The sequence below is a fragment of the Crocuta crocuta genome, unplaced genomic scaffold (genome assembly GCF_008692635.1).
Source record: "Crocuta crocuta isolate KB4526 unplaced genomic scaffold, BGI_CrCroc_1.0 scaffold38, whole genome shotgun sequence".
Classification (NCBI taxonomy): domain Eukaryota; kingdom Metazoa; phylum Chordata; class Mammalia; order Carnivora; family Hyaenidae; genus Crocuta; species Crocuta crocuta.
In genome coordinates this window covers 3,655,391-3,672,163 of record NW_027532605.1, presented here as the reverse complement: position 1 = coordinate 3,672,163, position 16,773 = coordinate 3,655,391, and the positions used below count along the sequence as shown (strand labels likewise).

Sequence of the window (16,773 nt, the reverse complement as noted above, 5' to 3'; positions counted from 1 at the left end):
GGCTTCTCTTTGGTATAGCTAGTGCCATGCAATTTTCCACTTTTTCTGTAATTATTTCATGTTTTTACAAGTTATTCAAGGCCAGAAACATTTAAGACTTCTATGTAATTGCATAGACCGAAAATAAATATTTGCAACTGATAACCCAGTTTCAGAACCTTCATAAAGTACCCAAACACTTTCACTCTTGAGGTGAGATTTTGTGCAATTGATACAATTTAGGCAAACATCCCCACAACTCAGTCTAAGAAAACCTTAACATTCCATTGCTTTTCTAAGCTATTGGAATATTTTTACGTAGAAAAAATGCTGTATGTAACAACCACCATAAAAAATTCAATCTGTTCTGTTAGTTTAAAAATATTGCTAATTCAAGCAATATACTGCTAAAACAGTATATAACATAATTAGGAAAATATTCTTTTGGGTGCAGATAATTCTGAAAGTGTTATATGCAAATATTATATCCCAAACCTAGAAAGCTCCAAAATCTAAACATGATTTTGTTTCAATGAATTCTGCATCTCACTTCTGATTATTAATGATTAACTTATTTTTAATAAAATCACAGATCAATAATGAGTGTAAAATCATCTACTCACCCCACCCATTGTAATTCCATGAATAAGTGCAACATATGGTTTCTGGCAAGAACCTAAAAGAAAGGAAGCTATAATTAGTTACAATGTTTAAAACACATTCACTTTATATGGAAACCAACTTGACAATAAACTATTTTAAAAAATAAATAAAAATATGGGGTGCCTGGGTGGCTTAGTTGGTTAAGCGTCCGACTTTCGCTTAGGTCATGATCTCATGGTTCGTGGGTTCGAGCCCCGCGTCAGGCTCTGTGCTGACTGCCAGCTCAGAGCCTGGAGCCTGTTTCAGTCTGTGACTCCCTCTCTCTCTGACCCTCCCCTGCTCACGCTGTCTCTCTCTCTGTCTCCTAGAAATAAATAAACATTTAAAAAAATGAATAAATAAATAAAAATAAAACACATTCTCTTTTTCAAAAATCTCAGGTTGCATTAACTCTGAATATTTTCCTAGGAAAGTTTTACAAGAAATACCAAAGGAGCTAAATATATGGCTTATAAAATATGTTTTCAAAATGTCAATTTCTACACAATCCTGATCCTCTATTGTCATTTAGCAACTCAACACTTCAATTTGAAACAAAATGAAAGCCTTTTATAGCTCAGCCACTGAAAAATTTAATTAAGATTTACTTTCTAAACCATGGCTGCTTATGTACACAGTCATATTTGAAGGAATATAATTTGTTTTCAATACACCTAAAGTATTTGGATACAAAGAGAGGTGCAGCATACTGTTAAAAAACAAGGACTGGGAGTTAGAAGACTCAGATTCAGGTTTCAGCTTTGTCATTAACTATATTCAACTATATTCAATATATATACTGGCATTAGATGTCATACATACATCTTGGCAATTCAACATATATATAGCATTAGGTATATATACACATATATATACACAAACACACAAATTAATATATATGTGCATATCATATATGTGTATGTGATACACAGGTAAGTTTCCTCATCTATTAAACAATGAGTGAGGTGCTTGCGTGGCTCAGTCAGTTAAGCGTCCAACTTCAGCTCAGGTCATGATCTCACAGTTCGTGGGTTTGATCTCTGCGTCAGACTCTGTGCTGACAGCTCAGAGCCTGAAGCCTGTTTCGGATTCTGTTCTCCCTCTCTCTCTCTGACTCTCTCCTGCTCATGCTGTCTCTCTCTCTCAGAATAAAACGTTAAAAAAAAATTAAACAATGAGAATACATGGCCTCAGAAGTTCCTTTTAGCTCAAAAATTCTGCAAAATTTTACTCTATTCCTTTCCCTTTTTTCTTTTTCCTCTGAGAGGGGGAGTTACTTATAAAATAACAAAAATGCAAATCACTGAGCTTCTGATACAGCTTGTTGCCAATATTACTTCCTTACTGAAGACCATGAAAAAAACTTCAGTTATTTTGGTTTCTGTTTTGGACTTTATTTTTTTCTTTTTGATGGAAGGATAGTCAACATACAATATTACATTATTTCCATGTGTAATACATAGTGATTCAACAAGTTTATATATATTATACTATGGTCACCACAACTGTAGCTACCACCTCTCATCATGCAATGCCACTACAATATCATTGACTATATTCCCTATGTACCTTTTATTCTTGTGACTTATTCATTCCATAACTGGAAGGCTGTTATCACTCGCTCCCTACTTCACCCATTTTACCCATGCCTCCACCCTCTTTACCTCTGGCAACCATCAGTTTGTTCTCTGTATTTATGGGTCTGTTTCTGCTGCTTGTTTATTCATTTGTTTTTTAGATTCCACACAGAAGTGAAATCATATGGATATATCTTTCTCTTTTTTCTTCTAGCAAAATACCTTCTAATACCATATCCATATTGTCACAGATAGCAAGATCTCATTCTTTTTTATGGCTGAGAAATATTCCATGTAATGTAGCAGGATAAAACTACAGTTTTAACACATCTAGCAGTTCTGTAAATATTTCCAATTTGCCAAATGAACCACCAAAGCACAATTCTAGAATCAGTTACATTCTAGTTTTATATTTGCAAGGACTTCCATAGCCTTGTCTTAAGCTAAAATTCCCTTCAATCTTGAACTGTACTTCCCTAGGAAACTATAATTCCCTAGAAACTATGGAAAGAAATGTCTCTATTGAGATGGAGATACATGATCCCTCCCATTTCAGCTACAGATATATGTATTTCAGATACAAAAAATTAGAAGCTAATTGATGCAATGCATAAAGCCAAAATCTGTCAAATTCCTTATTAACTAAAATAGGTCACTATAATGTATAGAAATTAAAACTTGAAGGCTTTCTTCCTGTATATTTTTTTTTACCAAATTTCTTCAAAGCTTTCTCCCATCTCCTTTTATTTAGTACAGAACTGCACTAATATAGTAGCCACTAGCCAAATGTAGCTATTGAAATTAAACTTAATTACAGTTAAGTAAAATTTAAAATTCAGTTTCTTGCTGACACTAGTCCCATTTCAAGTTCTCATTAGCCACATGTGGTTAGTAGCAATCACACTGGACAACACAGACACAGAATATTTTCATCACTGCAGAAAAGTCCTATTGGATATCACTGGTATAAATTTTCAAAATGAGTAAGCTATTCTAAGTAAATATGACATATAGAATTTTAGCCTTAAGGAAGTGAGATATGTCCATTAAATCTGGCTCATGGAGCTAAATCAAGAAATAGCCTCTTTTCCCCACTCCTACTTTAAAGATACAGAAAATTCTAGGAAAAACATTTTTTAATGTACATCTGAGTTCGTAGCCAAAGGAAATCCATCAGTGTCAGAACAAACTCAAAATCAACAGCTGAGGAGAAGCTACAGCTAATAATTGTGAATGAACATGTATTTATTCTGAGTCAGAAAGAAATTCTAAGGGTGCTTGGGTGGCTTAGTTAAATTTCCGACTCAGGCTCAGGTCATGATTTCACAGTTTGTGGGTTTGAGTCCCACGTCAGGATATGTGCTGACAGCTCAGAGTCTAGAGCCTGCTGTGGATTTTGTGTTTCCCTCTCTCTCTGCCCCTCCCCCACTCATACTCTGTGTCTCAAAAATAAACATTAAAAAAAATTAAAGAAATAAACTCTAGGCCAAATGGCCTATGAAATGGACTACCTGCATAAAAGCTCATGCTAGGAAGAGCTATTAGATTTGCCAAACATGACTAGAAAAACCATCTGCTATGCCAGGAAGTCAATTCCTTCCAGGAGAGGAAGAGAAAAAGCCAAAGAAAGGATGCTCAAACACCAGATAATAAGTACCACCACTACAGCTGCACAAAAAATCAAAACACCCCTAACAAATTTGCAATAGAAGTAACATCTATAACCTGGTAAAAAAGTTATCTACAAAAAGATAATACTGAAAATTAAAATTATAGAAGCCTTCCCATGGACATCAGAAATAAGACAACATACAATCATTCAACATTATAACAGAGGTCCTACCCCAAAATATAGGAGAAGTCATAATATAAAAACTGTAAAGACAGAGATAAAAAAAAAATTATGTGCAGATGGTATAACTGTCTATGTAGAAAAGCCAAGAGAATCTATAGAAATATCATTAGAATAACAAATTTCAGCAAGGTTGCTGGATATAAGAACCAAATTTAAAATCTAAATCACTTCAATATGCCAAAGATAATATATTACAAAATTTAACAGTAAAATTACAACTAAATGTAGCAACAAAAAGGTAAGCTACCTAAGAATAAAACTTAAAGAAAAAAGGGTAGGAAAATCTTTATGAATCAAGTTACAAAACATTATTCAAGGATATAAAAAGTCAAATCTGATGAAGAGTTCCAAATTGGTTTAAGGTGATAGTTATGCAAGTTCACTAAAAGTTACTGAATTATTTTGAAATGGGTGAGATTCATGGTATATATACTGTAACTCCACAAGTTTTTATGTGTGCATAGAGAGATATGCCATGTGCATAGATGGGAAGACTCAACACGAAAGATGTCAATTCACCCTAATCTATAATTGTCATCCCAATATCAAAACCTCAATGGAATCTTCTGCAGAGCCAGACAAAATAAAATTCGACAATTCATATGGAAGATCAAAAGACTAAGTGTAGCCAGGACAGTTCTAAAAGAAAACAAAGGCAATTTATACTACTAGATATAAACATATCTTACAGCTGTGATAATTGTGACATTGTAGTTTCATCATACTTACAAACAGGCCACTGAACAAAGTAGTCCAGAAACAGACCAGGTCACATATAAGAACTTGATACATGACAGAGGTATCTTAACATCAGTGAAAAAGGCATGGACGTTACAAATAAAAGGCATTACGACATCTGGCTTTCTAGGTGAAAATTAAAAGTTAAATGATGTAACATGCAAAGAACTATTCCAAGTACATTAAAGACTTAGAGTATAAAGAAACGAAATATTGAAACTATTAGAAGAAAATATGAGAACATCTTAATAACCTCAGTGTTATTACATGTTTTTTATGCAAAAAAAGCATAAATCATATAGGAAAAGAATAGATACATTTCAACTAATCAAATAAAAACTTGGGTATACCAAAAAATGACCTAAAGTAGCCGACAGAAAGAAGTATTCTTGTGGTACGTATACTCTACAAAAATGAGGAATCCAGAACACATAAAGACCTACACAATCAGTAGGAAAAAGACAATCTAACAGAAAGATGAACAAAGGATGACACTGAAAAGAAAATCTAAATGATTACTTAGCATAAGAAAACACCTTCTATCTCACCAATATGCAATGAAATACAAATTAAAGCCACAGTAAGATATTAGACATGCAAAGTTTAACACAAAAAATGATGGAAAGGACATGCAGAAAAATAAAGTACTGTAGAGAAGAGTCTGGAAACAACTGAAGACCTATAAACTATGATCCATCCATTGTGCTTCTATTATTCCTATAGAAACTTTTGTATATAGACACTAAGGGGACATATGTAACAATCTATATTAGTAAAAATTTGGAATAACCTAAAATATCAATTAATGTAGAACAGGAAAGCAATGCGGGATACCTTCATAATACAGACCACTATGGAACCGTTTCAATCCATGTTATTAAAAACAACCGATACAGTGGTATACATAATAAGATGTTACTTGTATAAATTTCAAACTCACAAAGTAATACTGCTTTTGTTCATAGAGTATAAATATTAAGTATGGTCTAGTAGGATACACCAAAAATTAATGACAATGGTTGCTTATTGAGGAGAAATAATGGTTGCTTCTGGGGAGAGAAAAAAATGACACTGAGGAAAGCAACAAAGCCAACTAAAGCAGAAGTTTAAAACACGTAGTATTTTATTTCTTTTAAATAAATCTTAAAACATCAAGCAAAAATAAAATATTAATGTCTGTTCATTCTAGCTGGTGGGTACACAACGATTTATTATATTATTCCCTGCAGCTTAACATTTGAAACCCATGTGTGATGAAAGTACTGCTTCACTTACAATGAAACCTGGAACATCAACTTTATAAAGGTATTTTCATCCCAGAGTTCCTGAAGAATTAGAAAATGGTACTTAATTTTACAGAGAAAACCGAGGCCCAAGTTTTTTGTTTTCTAAGAAAGCCGGCCATACAATCAGAATCCATGTTTTCATATTGATTGTAGGACATACAATAATTAAGTATAGCTTACTAATATTAAAGTATGAATTATTCTGGAATGAGCAGTCAGAATAGTTTAATCAGCTTTATTTATGCCTGATATATAGTCTATAAAAGAGCAATAACAATGTCTATTGATTATATCTTTAACAAGTGACACTGTAGCTCATTTGTTGATTCTGTTTATAAAGCTCTCAGAGGAGTATACATACCAATGGCATAGTTCAGGGTATATTCTTCTCTAAAGAGATCTTGAGCCACCTTCTGGTTTGCGTTTCTGGCTTCTGAGAGCTCTACCAAAAAAAAAACAACAAAAAAGGAAAAAGGATTACAACTTTTTTTAAAAAGTGCTTTCTAGTTAACGTAGTCAAAGAAAATAAACTTAAAATATTGTGATATTGGGGTGCCTGGGTGGTTCAGTCAGTTAAGCATCCAACTTCGGCTCGGGTCATGAACTCACAGCTCGTGAGTTCGAGCCCCGAGTCAGGCTCTATGCTGACGGCTCAGAACCTGGAGCCTGCTTCAGATTCTGTGTCTCCCTCTCTTCCTCTGCCCCTCTTCCACTCACACTCTGTCTCTCTCAAAAATAAACAATAAAAATAATTTTTAAAAAAATATTGTGACATTAAGTACCAGGGGAAACTCTAGAATGGTTTGTTAAAGTTTGGAAGTGCCCTTGCCACAGACACAGTTAGCCCCAGATTCATATTCTAAAGTCAAAAGTCAAGGCAAAAATTCTTAAGAATTTCTTACAAAGTGCTATACCTAATTTAGAGCTTATATATTGCTACCATTTTCTTCTATTTTCTATAGCACCCAAATAAACATTTGTTGGATATGTATCTCCAATGGTAATATATCTTAACACAAAGTACACTATACACACAGAGAAATATAAGCATATGTGTGCATGTGTGTACTCACACACACACAGTACAATATATTCTGTCTAGTTAAATATTTCTGCCACATTCATTTCACCATGAAACACTCATTGAGCATCTACTGTATTCCTACTCCTGTCAATGTTAAGACTACTACCAAACCATTCTCTTCCATATACTGCAAGATCATATGCCTTTCCTGTCTTTAAGTCTTTTTTTTTTTAATGTCTTTTTAATTTACTTTTGAGAGACACAGAGCTTGTGACAGAGCACAAGCAGGGGAGGGACAGAGAGAGGGAGGGAGACACAGGATCTGAAACAGGCTTCAGGCTCTGAGGTGTCAGCACAGAGCCCTATGGGGGGCTCAAACTTGGGAATGGTGAGATCCTGACCTGAGATGAAGTCAGACGCTCAAACGAGTGAGCCACCTAGGTACCCCTTATGAGAATTATCTATTAAAATACAAATTAAAATATAAACGTATTTCCTCTATGGGAAAGAGTTACATAAAAATTGTTGATTACAGACATTTAGACTAATTCTCGAAAACTGATATATTTTCTTTCAAAATGTTTCACATATTGACTTCTTTTCCTCGTTTTTAAAAGAAAGCATTGGTGTCTATTTTTGTTATTAATAGGATTTCACTGATATATGCATGCCCCCTAAACCCTCATCTATGGTTTCTTTTCAGTTCTTACCATTATTTAGCAATTCTAAAAGGACAAAAGTACAAATTATATTGTCTGTGGAATGAAGCTCTTTTACATCAAAAATCTTTGATTTCCTCTTTATCTTATTCTAATCAATTAATTCCACAGAAGTTAAACTTAAAGAATAGCATTAAAAAAATTATTTTTCTGAGTGCCCACTTACGACCTTGGACTAAATAAATATCTTTAAAGCAACTAAATTTCCTTGAATTAAAGACCACTTCATTATACACATAAATTAAGTTTGTAATTTGTTACTGTAGTTCAAAATATCAATATAAAGTTTGACCTGTATGTAAAAATAGCTCACAGTCAGAAGAAGCAAAAAACAATACATAAGGCTCTACCCATCTGTAAACTAACAAGATCATAGCCCCAACTCCAGAATAAAGGTTAGCTCCATGCTGACAAACAATATTTTAAATATATTCATGTTGTGGGTAAAACAATAAATTCAAACACAATTCAGTTAACAAATCTATCTAAGCAACTGAAATTTTAAGACTCAAGTTACTTTAAATTTGATAGGTTTCTAAAATTATGTCCTAAATCAAGCTTGTTTCTTCCTATTCCAAATATAATAGTCTACATAAACTTGTAACTTTGGTAAATAGATCAACCCAAACAGTACTGCCTTAACAGAATACAAAAATAAATAAATAAATAAAATACACAACACACACACACACAAGATAAAAACTCAAGGGAAAAAAAATACTATCCATGAACTCTACCAATTTCATTACAAAACGTAAAAACAGTTTTCAGTATATATGAATTACTGACAACCAGTAGTGATAATAAGTACATGACTTTGATCCTGAGAATAAACATTTCTTCGCTCTTTTGCCTTTAATAGTTAAATGTATACAGACAGACTGACCTAGGGAATTAGAAAGGAGAATTAATCTTTTTATCTCATCTCAACATGTTTAAACATCTATAAAAATATATTGACAATAGAATAAATTCTATAATTAAGTACATTCCTGCTTTGGGACCATGAACTGGGGAAAAGCACAGGCATAGTCAAGGAAATATGTGAAAGAATGTCATATTTGGATAATGACAATTCACTCAACGTGGCCAGATTGTCAGGTTATAGAACAAATTGAACTGCTGAATATTAGCTAATCTAAAATAAAAAGTGGAAACACATACCATAACTGTACATTTTGTTTAGGATGATTTAGGGAGAGACTGGATATGAAGGGGACATATATAGTTTAAAAAATGCTATTCTCATTTTTCTAATATTAACTACAAAAGCTAAGTCATTATAAAAAAAAATTCTAAGTAAAGCAAATTATGAAGTAATACAAAATTTTCCTTCATTTTATCAGTTCTATGTGGGGCAAAAAGCATTTAGGTTAAGTGGAGGAAAAAATTTTTACCTCTGATATCACCCCCAGAACAGAAAGCCTTTCCGCCAGCTCCTTTTATAATAATCAGGAAAGTTTCAGGATCTTGTTCCCAATTCTGTTTAAATGTAAAAGAAGATGGAAAAAGTATATTATAAATGCAAACTCATTTAAAAAATCTATATGCATATATATACACATATACATACATAGGTATATGTGTATAGATAGATAGATAGATGTCAATACATATAAAATAAAAGCTTTATAAAGTATATCCAAAAGAATAGATCCCAATTTCATTTTCTTTTCTGACATAAATCAGAAATTGAAGACTATTCCAACCAACTTGCTAGATGAATACACTTTGTGATCCAAATTGTACGATATTATCTGAGGAAATCTTTGCCATGAAAACTTTGAGACCAAGATGAAAAAACATGGGCTTAAATATACACTCCAGAAGCTTATAAATCTGGTGAACAAATCAGTCCAAAGACTGTTGATAAAAAAACAAGAACTTTTCTATTGTGGTGATATCACAATAGGGCTCCAACCTACTGACAAATTTATAAGCAATAGAGTAAAACTACTTCTACTAATCAAATCTTGAAGTGATTTGAGGTCAGTAGGGGCAAGTAATAAGCAGGATGAAAGAATCAAGAGCCAATGGAAATTCAAAAGACTAAATACACTAAATCATTAGTTAACCAAAGACAAAAATTAATAGGAGCTCTATAAATTCTACATTTGAGAATAAAAATATAAACACACAAGGAAGAGATGTAGCTGGATGGATGGGGTTGTTCAAAAGCCTAGTGCAATATTAGACTACATTAATAGAAATATGGTAGCCTAACATGGAAGTTTCTACTTTCTTCCACTCTGGACCACTCCAACCTGAAATACTTAGGTTTATTTCTTTTTATTACATTTAAAGACATATTATAAGGTGCCCCAAATGGACACAAGAAAATGGAAGACAGACTCATCAAATGAAAAATTAAGAAACTAGTAACCTGGATAGAATCCATTCATCCATCAACAGATGAATGGATCAAGAAGATGTGGTTTATCTATACCATGGAATACTCCATGGCAATGAGAAACAATGAAATCTGGCCATGTGTAGCAACATGGATGGACCTTGAGGGTGTTATGCTGAGCGAAATAAGTCAGGCAGAGAAGGACAAATATCATATGTTTGCACGTATAGGAGGATTAGGAGGAACTTGACGGACGAACAAGGGGGAGAAGAAGGGCGGAAATGGTGGGGGAAAGGGAGAGAAGCAAACCATGAGAGACTCTTGAATGTTGACAAAAACTGAGGACTGATGGATGTGGGGGTAGGTGGGGATGGGCATGGAGGAGGACACTTGTGGGGATGAGCACTGAGTGTTATGTGGAAACTAATTTGACAATAAACTATTAAAAAAAAAAAAAAAAAAGAATTGGTCTTTGTGGCTGCCCATATTAGGTACATCATTTCACTACACCTTCATAATAATCCTGTGAGATATTATAATCCCCACTTCATAGCTGAGATAAATGGAGGACAGAGAGACGAACACTCCCAAGCTAAACAGTTAATAAACAGAAATCCAAGTTTCAAACAAAGTAGTCCAACTAGAAGTCATGCTTTTCCATTGTACCATGCAGTTCACTTAGAATAGAAAAGCTTATGGTCTTCTCTAAGAATAGGCTGGCCAATATAGGGGCACATGTATCCCAATGTTCATAGCAGCACTCTCAACAATAGCCAAAACATGGAAAGAGCCAAGGTGTCCATCAATGGACGAATGGATCAAGAAGATGTGGTTTATCTATACCATGGAATACTACACGGCAATGAGAAAGAATGAAATCTGGCCATGTGTAGCAACGTGGATGGAACTTGAAGGTGTTATGCTCAGCAAAATAAGTCAGGCAGAGACAGATACCATATGTTTTCACTTATAGGTGGATTAGGAGAAACTTAACAGAGGACTATGGGGGAGGAGAAGGAGAAAATTAGTTGGGGAGAGGGAGGCAAAACATGAAGAGACTCTTGAATACTGAGAACAAACTGAGGCTGGTAGGGGTGAGGGATGGGGGTGGTGATGGGCATGGAGAAGGGCACTTGTTGGGATGAGCACTGGGTGTTATATGGAAACGAACTTGACAATAAACTATGAAAGAAATTTTAAAAAAAGAATCGGCTGGCCAAGCAGTCAGCACGGAACCTGACATGGGGCTTGAACTCATGGGGCCCAAGATCATGACCTAAGCCGAAGTTAGCCACGCAACTGACTGAGCCACCAAGGTACCCCTACTATACATTTTTTAAAGGGTCCATATAATTTTTTTAAGGAAATTACAAACCTTTAGTTGTGGATAAATCTNTGTAAAAAAAAAAAAAAAAAAAAAAAAAGATTAAGTTTAGGATGAAATTCATTAAGGTTTTGTCACAAGTCAATATCGAACCATAGACAGGTATACCTCAGAGATGCTGTGAGTTCAGCTCCAGACCACCACAATACAGCAACTACTGCAATAAAGTCAAGTGATTTTTGTCTTGGTGCATATAACAGTTACACTTATACTATACTGTAGTCTATTACATGTGGAATAGCATTATGTCTGAAAAAACAATGTACACACTTTAATTAAAAAGTAATTTATTGAGAGAAAGATGGTGGTGGAATAGGAGGACCCTAGGCTCATCTTGTCCCATGAACACAACTAGAAAATTATCAATTCATCCTATATACCCCAGAAATCAACCTGAAGGCTGACAGAACAAACTCTACAACTAAAGAGAGACGAGGCCACACTGTAGAAGCCAAGTTAAACACGTAGTTCTGACTTGTGGAAGCCTGAATCTGCTTGATAGTTAGGTTAACCTTGCTTTATGACTGAATAAAGCTGACACTGTGCAAAGGGAAAAAAAAATTTGCTAATAAATACTAATGATTACCTGTACTTTGAGTCAGAATCTTTGCTGGTGGAGAGTTTTGCCTCAACATTGATGGCTGCTGACTGATCAGGGTGGAAGTTGTGAAGGTTGGGGAGGATGTGGCAATTTCTTAAAATAAGACAACAGTCAAGTTTGCTGTATTGAATGACTCTTCATTTCACAATTTCTCTGTAGCATGCAATGCTGTTTGATAGCAGTGTGCCCAAAGCAGAACGTCCAAAATTAGAGTCAATCCTCTCAAACTTCAAGGTGCTACTTTATCTACTATGTTTATGTAATAGTCTTGATCCTTTGTTGTGATTCTAACGATCTTCACAATATTTTCACCAGGAATAGAGTCCATCTCAAGAAACCACTTTCTTTGCTTATCCATAAGAAGCAACTCCTTCATAGTTTGACCACAAGAGTGCAACAATTCAGTCACATCTTCAGGCTCCACTTTTAATTCTAGGTCGCCTTCTGTTTCCATCACATCTGCAGTTACTTCCTCCACGGATGTCTTGAACCCATCAAAGTCATCCATGAGGGTTAGAATAAACTTCTCACTCCTATGAATGTTGATAGTTTTTGGCCTCTTAAGAATCACGATGTTCTTAATGACATCTAGAATGGTGAATCCTTTCCAGGAGGTTTTCAATTTACTCCGCCCAGATCCATCAAAGGAATCCATCTCTATGGCAGCTATAGCCTTATATTTGAAATGTATTTCTTAAACAGTAAGACTTGAACATTCAAAATTACCTCTTGACCCAAGGCTGCAGGATAGATGCTGTGTTAGCAAGCTCCATCAGAGCTCTTGGGCAACCAGGTACATTGTCAATGAGCAGTATTTTGAAAGGCATCTTTTCTTCTGAGCAGTGGGTTTCAACGGTAGACTTAAAATATTCAGGGGACACCTGGATGGCTCAGTTGGTTGAGTGTCCAACTTCAGCTCAGGTTATGATCTTGGTCCTAGAGTTCAAGCCTCACATCAGGCTCACTGCTGCCAGAGCAGAGCCTGCTTCAGATCCTCTGTTCCCCTCTCTCTGTCCCTCTTATGCTTGTGCTCTCTCAAAAACAAACATTAAAATATATTACATTTTATGTGTGTATGTATGTGTATGTATATTCAGTTAACTATGTTGTAAACAGCTGTGCTGTCATCCAGGGTTTGTTGTTCCATTTATAAAGCATAGAAGAATAGATTTAGCAGGATTCTTAAGGGCCCTAGGATTTTCAGAATGATCAATGAATATTAGCTTCAACTTAAAGTCAACAGCTGCATTAGCCCCTAACAAGAAAGTCAGCCTATCCTTTGAAGCTCTGAAGGCAGCCAGTGACTTCTCTCTAACTATGCAAGTCCTAGATGACCTCTTCTTCCAATAATAGGCTGTTTCATCTAATATTGAAGACCTTGTTTATTATACTCACCTTCATTATCTTAGCTAGACCTTCTAGATAACTGGCTGCATCTTTGCCATCTGCACTTTCTGCTTCACCTTGCATCTTTACATTACAGAGATGGCTTTCTTTAAACCCCATTACTAACTTCTGCTAACTTCAAACTTTTCTTCTGTAGCTTCCTCACCTCTCTCAGCCTTCATAGAACTGAACAGAGTTAAGGCCTTATTCTGGATTAGGTCTGACCTAAGGAAATGTTGTAGCTGGTCTGATCTATCCCAACTAAAACTTTCTCATTATCAGCAATAAGGGTGTTTCACATTCTTATTCATTTGTTCACTGGAGTAGCACTTTTCACTTCCTTCAAGAACTTTTCTGTTGCATTCACAACTTGGCTAACTGGTCCAAAAGGCCTAGCTTTTGACCTGAGCTTTTGATATGCCCTCCTCACTAAGCTTAATCATTTTTAGCTTTTGATTTAAAGTGAGAGACATTTGACTCTTCCTTTCGTTTGTACACTTGGAGGTACTGCAGGGATATTAACTGGCCTAATTTCTATGCTGTTGTGTCTCAGGGAATAGGGAGGCCTAAGGAGAGGGACATGGAACAGCAGCAGATTGGTGAAGCAGTAAGAAGGAACACAAGATTTATTAAATTCACCATCTTACATGGTGCCACCAAAACAATTACAGTTTTGTTGTAAACAATTACACTAACATCAAAGATCACTGATCACCGTTCAGCAAAACAATAGTGAAAAATTAGAAATATTGTGAGAATTACAAAAATTTGACACATAGACAAAGTGAGCAAATGCTGTTGGAAAAATACCACCAACAGATTTGCTCTGCTTGATGCAGGGTTGCCACAAACCTTCAATTTGTAAAAAACAAAACAAAACAGCAGGATCTGCAAACCACAATGATACAAGGTATGCCTGGACATCAAATGCAAATCTTTCATAGTGTTAATGGTAACTAATCAAATGGGTAACTAGGTACGTCTGATAAAGGTTTCTTTTAAATGCTTATTTATTTTGAGAACACGCACACGATGAGGGGAGGGGCAAAGAGGGAGGGAGAGAATCCCAAGCAGGCTATACACAGTATGGAGTTCAACGCAGGTGTTGATTCCACAGGAGATCATGACCTGAAATCAACAGTCAGAGGCTTAACCAACTGAGCCACCCAGGTGCCCCTGACAAAGGTTCTAAAATTATTTAAATTCTGTAGAAAAGCAAAATATACATACCAAAAGCAAAAGTATATACATAGTATATACAAAGTATACACATAGTAATTAATTTTTTTTTTGTTTCTGAATGAAGAGAGTCAACTGATTTAGAACAGAACCTAGTCCTAGAATTACTTGGACTATGAAATACTCTCAAATCTTTCAATTTATTACTATATACCAAGTAATATGTTAGGTGCTTGCAAAGAAAAGATGAATAGAGATAGCAAATAACTCTGACTACAGTAGCTACTGACAATTTGGGGAAAAAATGGGGGGTGGAGGTATTTGAGCTGGGTCTTGATGCATGCCAAGAAAAAAGAGTGCAAGAATCCTAGAGACTAGCACATGCTAAAACAAACCATGAATATTTGGAAAGATATTTTTAATGTTTACTTATTTTGCTTGAGAGAGCATGAGAAGGGGAGGGACAGGGACAAAGAGAAAGGTGGAGAGCAAATCCCAAGCAGGCTGTGCACCATCAGTGTAGAGCCGAATGCAGTGCTCTATCTCACAAACCTGAAGATAATGATCTGGGTGAAACCAAATGTGGGGCACCTAACCAACTGAGCCACCCAGGCACCCCAGAAATATTAAGACGTTAAACACAAGAAAATGAGGGAAAGGAAAGTAAGCAGAATAAGCAGGTGAGGCCAGATCATAAAATGACAGACTTACAAGTCATATGACTATGATGAACTAGCCTATATGCTTACTTAGTAACTCATACACCATAACTTAATCATCAGATCTCATTGCTCATGTAATATATAGTATTAATATAACACCTGTAAGCAACATAGCAATCTCCCAGGATGCTGCGATACACAGCTGTTAAGACTAATGACACAATTATATTTCATACATCCCTTGAACTAAAAACAATGCTTCAAGCTTCACATAAGAACAGTATGCAAGATAAAACTGAAAGTTTAAATTGGAAAATTTTAACTAGAGAATGCTAATTAAAAGCAATGGCACACTTATTAACTGAAATCTAGTAAAACAAAGAAGTCCATATTTAATAGCATTAAGCAAAATCTTTACACAATGTTTAAGTTTTTTATAAAATCCTGCTTCACATTTAATATCAGGTTAGTTTTTATTAAAATTCATTATCAGATAAAAATAATTTATATTCACTTAAAAGGGTTATAGAAAAGGCTATTAAAAACAGAAAGTCTGCATTATGTCAATTAAAATTAAAACCTAAATCAGATAAAAGGTTAGTATCCAAAGTCTATAAAGAACTTACCAAACTCAACACCCAAAAAAATAATCCAGTGAAAAAATGGGCAGAAGACATGAATAGACACTTTTCTAAAGAAGACATCCAGATGGCCAACAGACACATGGAAAGATGCTCAACATCACTCATCGTCAGGGAAATACAACTCAAAACCACACTGAGATACCACCTCACACTGATCAGAGTGGCTAAATTAACAACTCAGGAAACAACAGATGTTGGTGAGGATGTAGAGAAAAGGGAACACTTTTGCACTGTTGGCGGGAATGCAAACTGGGTCAGCCTCTCTAGAAAACAGTGTGGAGTTTCCTCAAAAAATTAAAAATAGAATTACCCTATAACCCAGCAATAGCACTACTAGGAATTTATCCAAAGATACAGGAGTGTTGAAACACAGGAACACATGTACCCCAATGTTGATAGCAGAGGTATCAATAACAGCCAAATTATGGAAAGAGCCCAAATGTCCATCAACTTATGAATGGATAAAGATGTGGTTTATATATACAATGGAATACTACTTGGCAATGAGAAAGAATGAAATCCTGCAATTTGCAACAAACTGGATGGAACCGAAGGGTATTATGCTAAGTGAAATAAGTCAGTCAGAGAAAGACAGATATCATATGTTTTCACTCATATGTGGAATTTGAGGAACTTAACAGAAGACCATGGGGGAAGGGAAGAGAAAAAACTAGTTACAAACCATAAGAGATTCTTAAATACAGAGAAGTGAGGGTTGATGGGGGGTGGGGGGAGTTGGGAAGAAAA

General features: G+C 35.1%; 1 protein-coding gene across 1 annotated transcript in view; it reads right to left on the bottom strand.

Moving 5' to 3' along the window:
* The window catches only part of HIBCH (3-hydroxyisobutyryl-CoA hydrolase), a 77,739-nt gene extending 64,078 nt beyond the window's left edge, over positions 1-13,661 (bottom strand). The window contains exons 1-6 of the mRNA XM_077780263.1: positions 13,551-13,661; positions 12,565-12,828; positions 11,546-11,563; positions 9,218-9,302; positions 6,439-6,519; positions 603-655 (exon numbers count right to left, since the gene is read on the bottom strand). Coding sequence (XP_077636389.1) covers positions 603-655; positions 6,439-6,519; positions 9,218-9,302; positions 11,546-11,563; positions 12,565-12,828; positions 13,551-13,661 — 612 coding nt within the window. The remainder of the gene's footprint in view (positions 1-602; positions 656-6,438; positions 6,520-9,217; positions 9,303-11,545; positions 11,564-12,564; positions 12,829-13,550) is intronic.
* Positions 13,662-16,773: the final 3,112 nt, after the last annotated feature.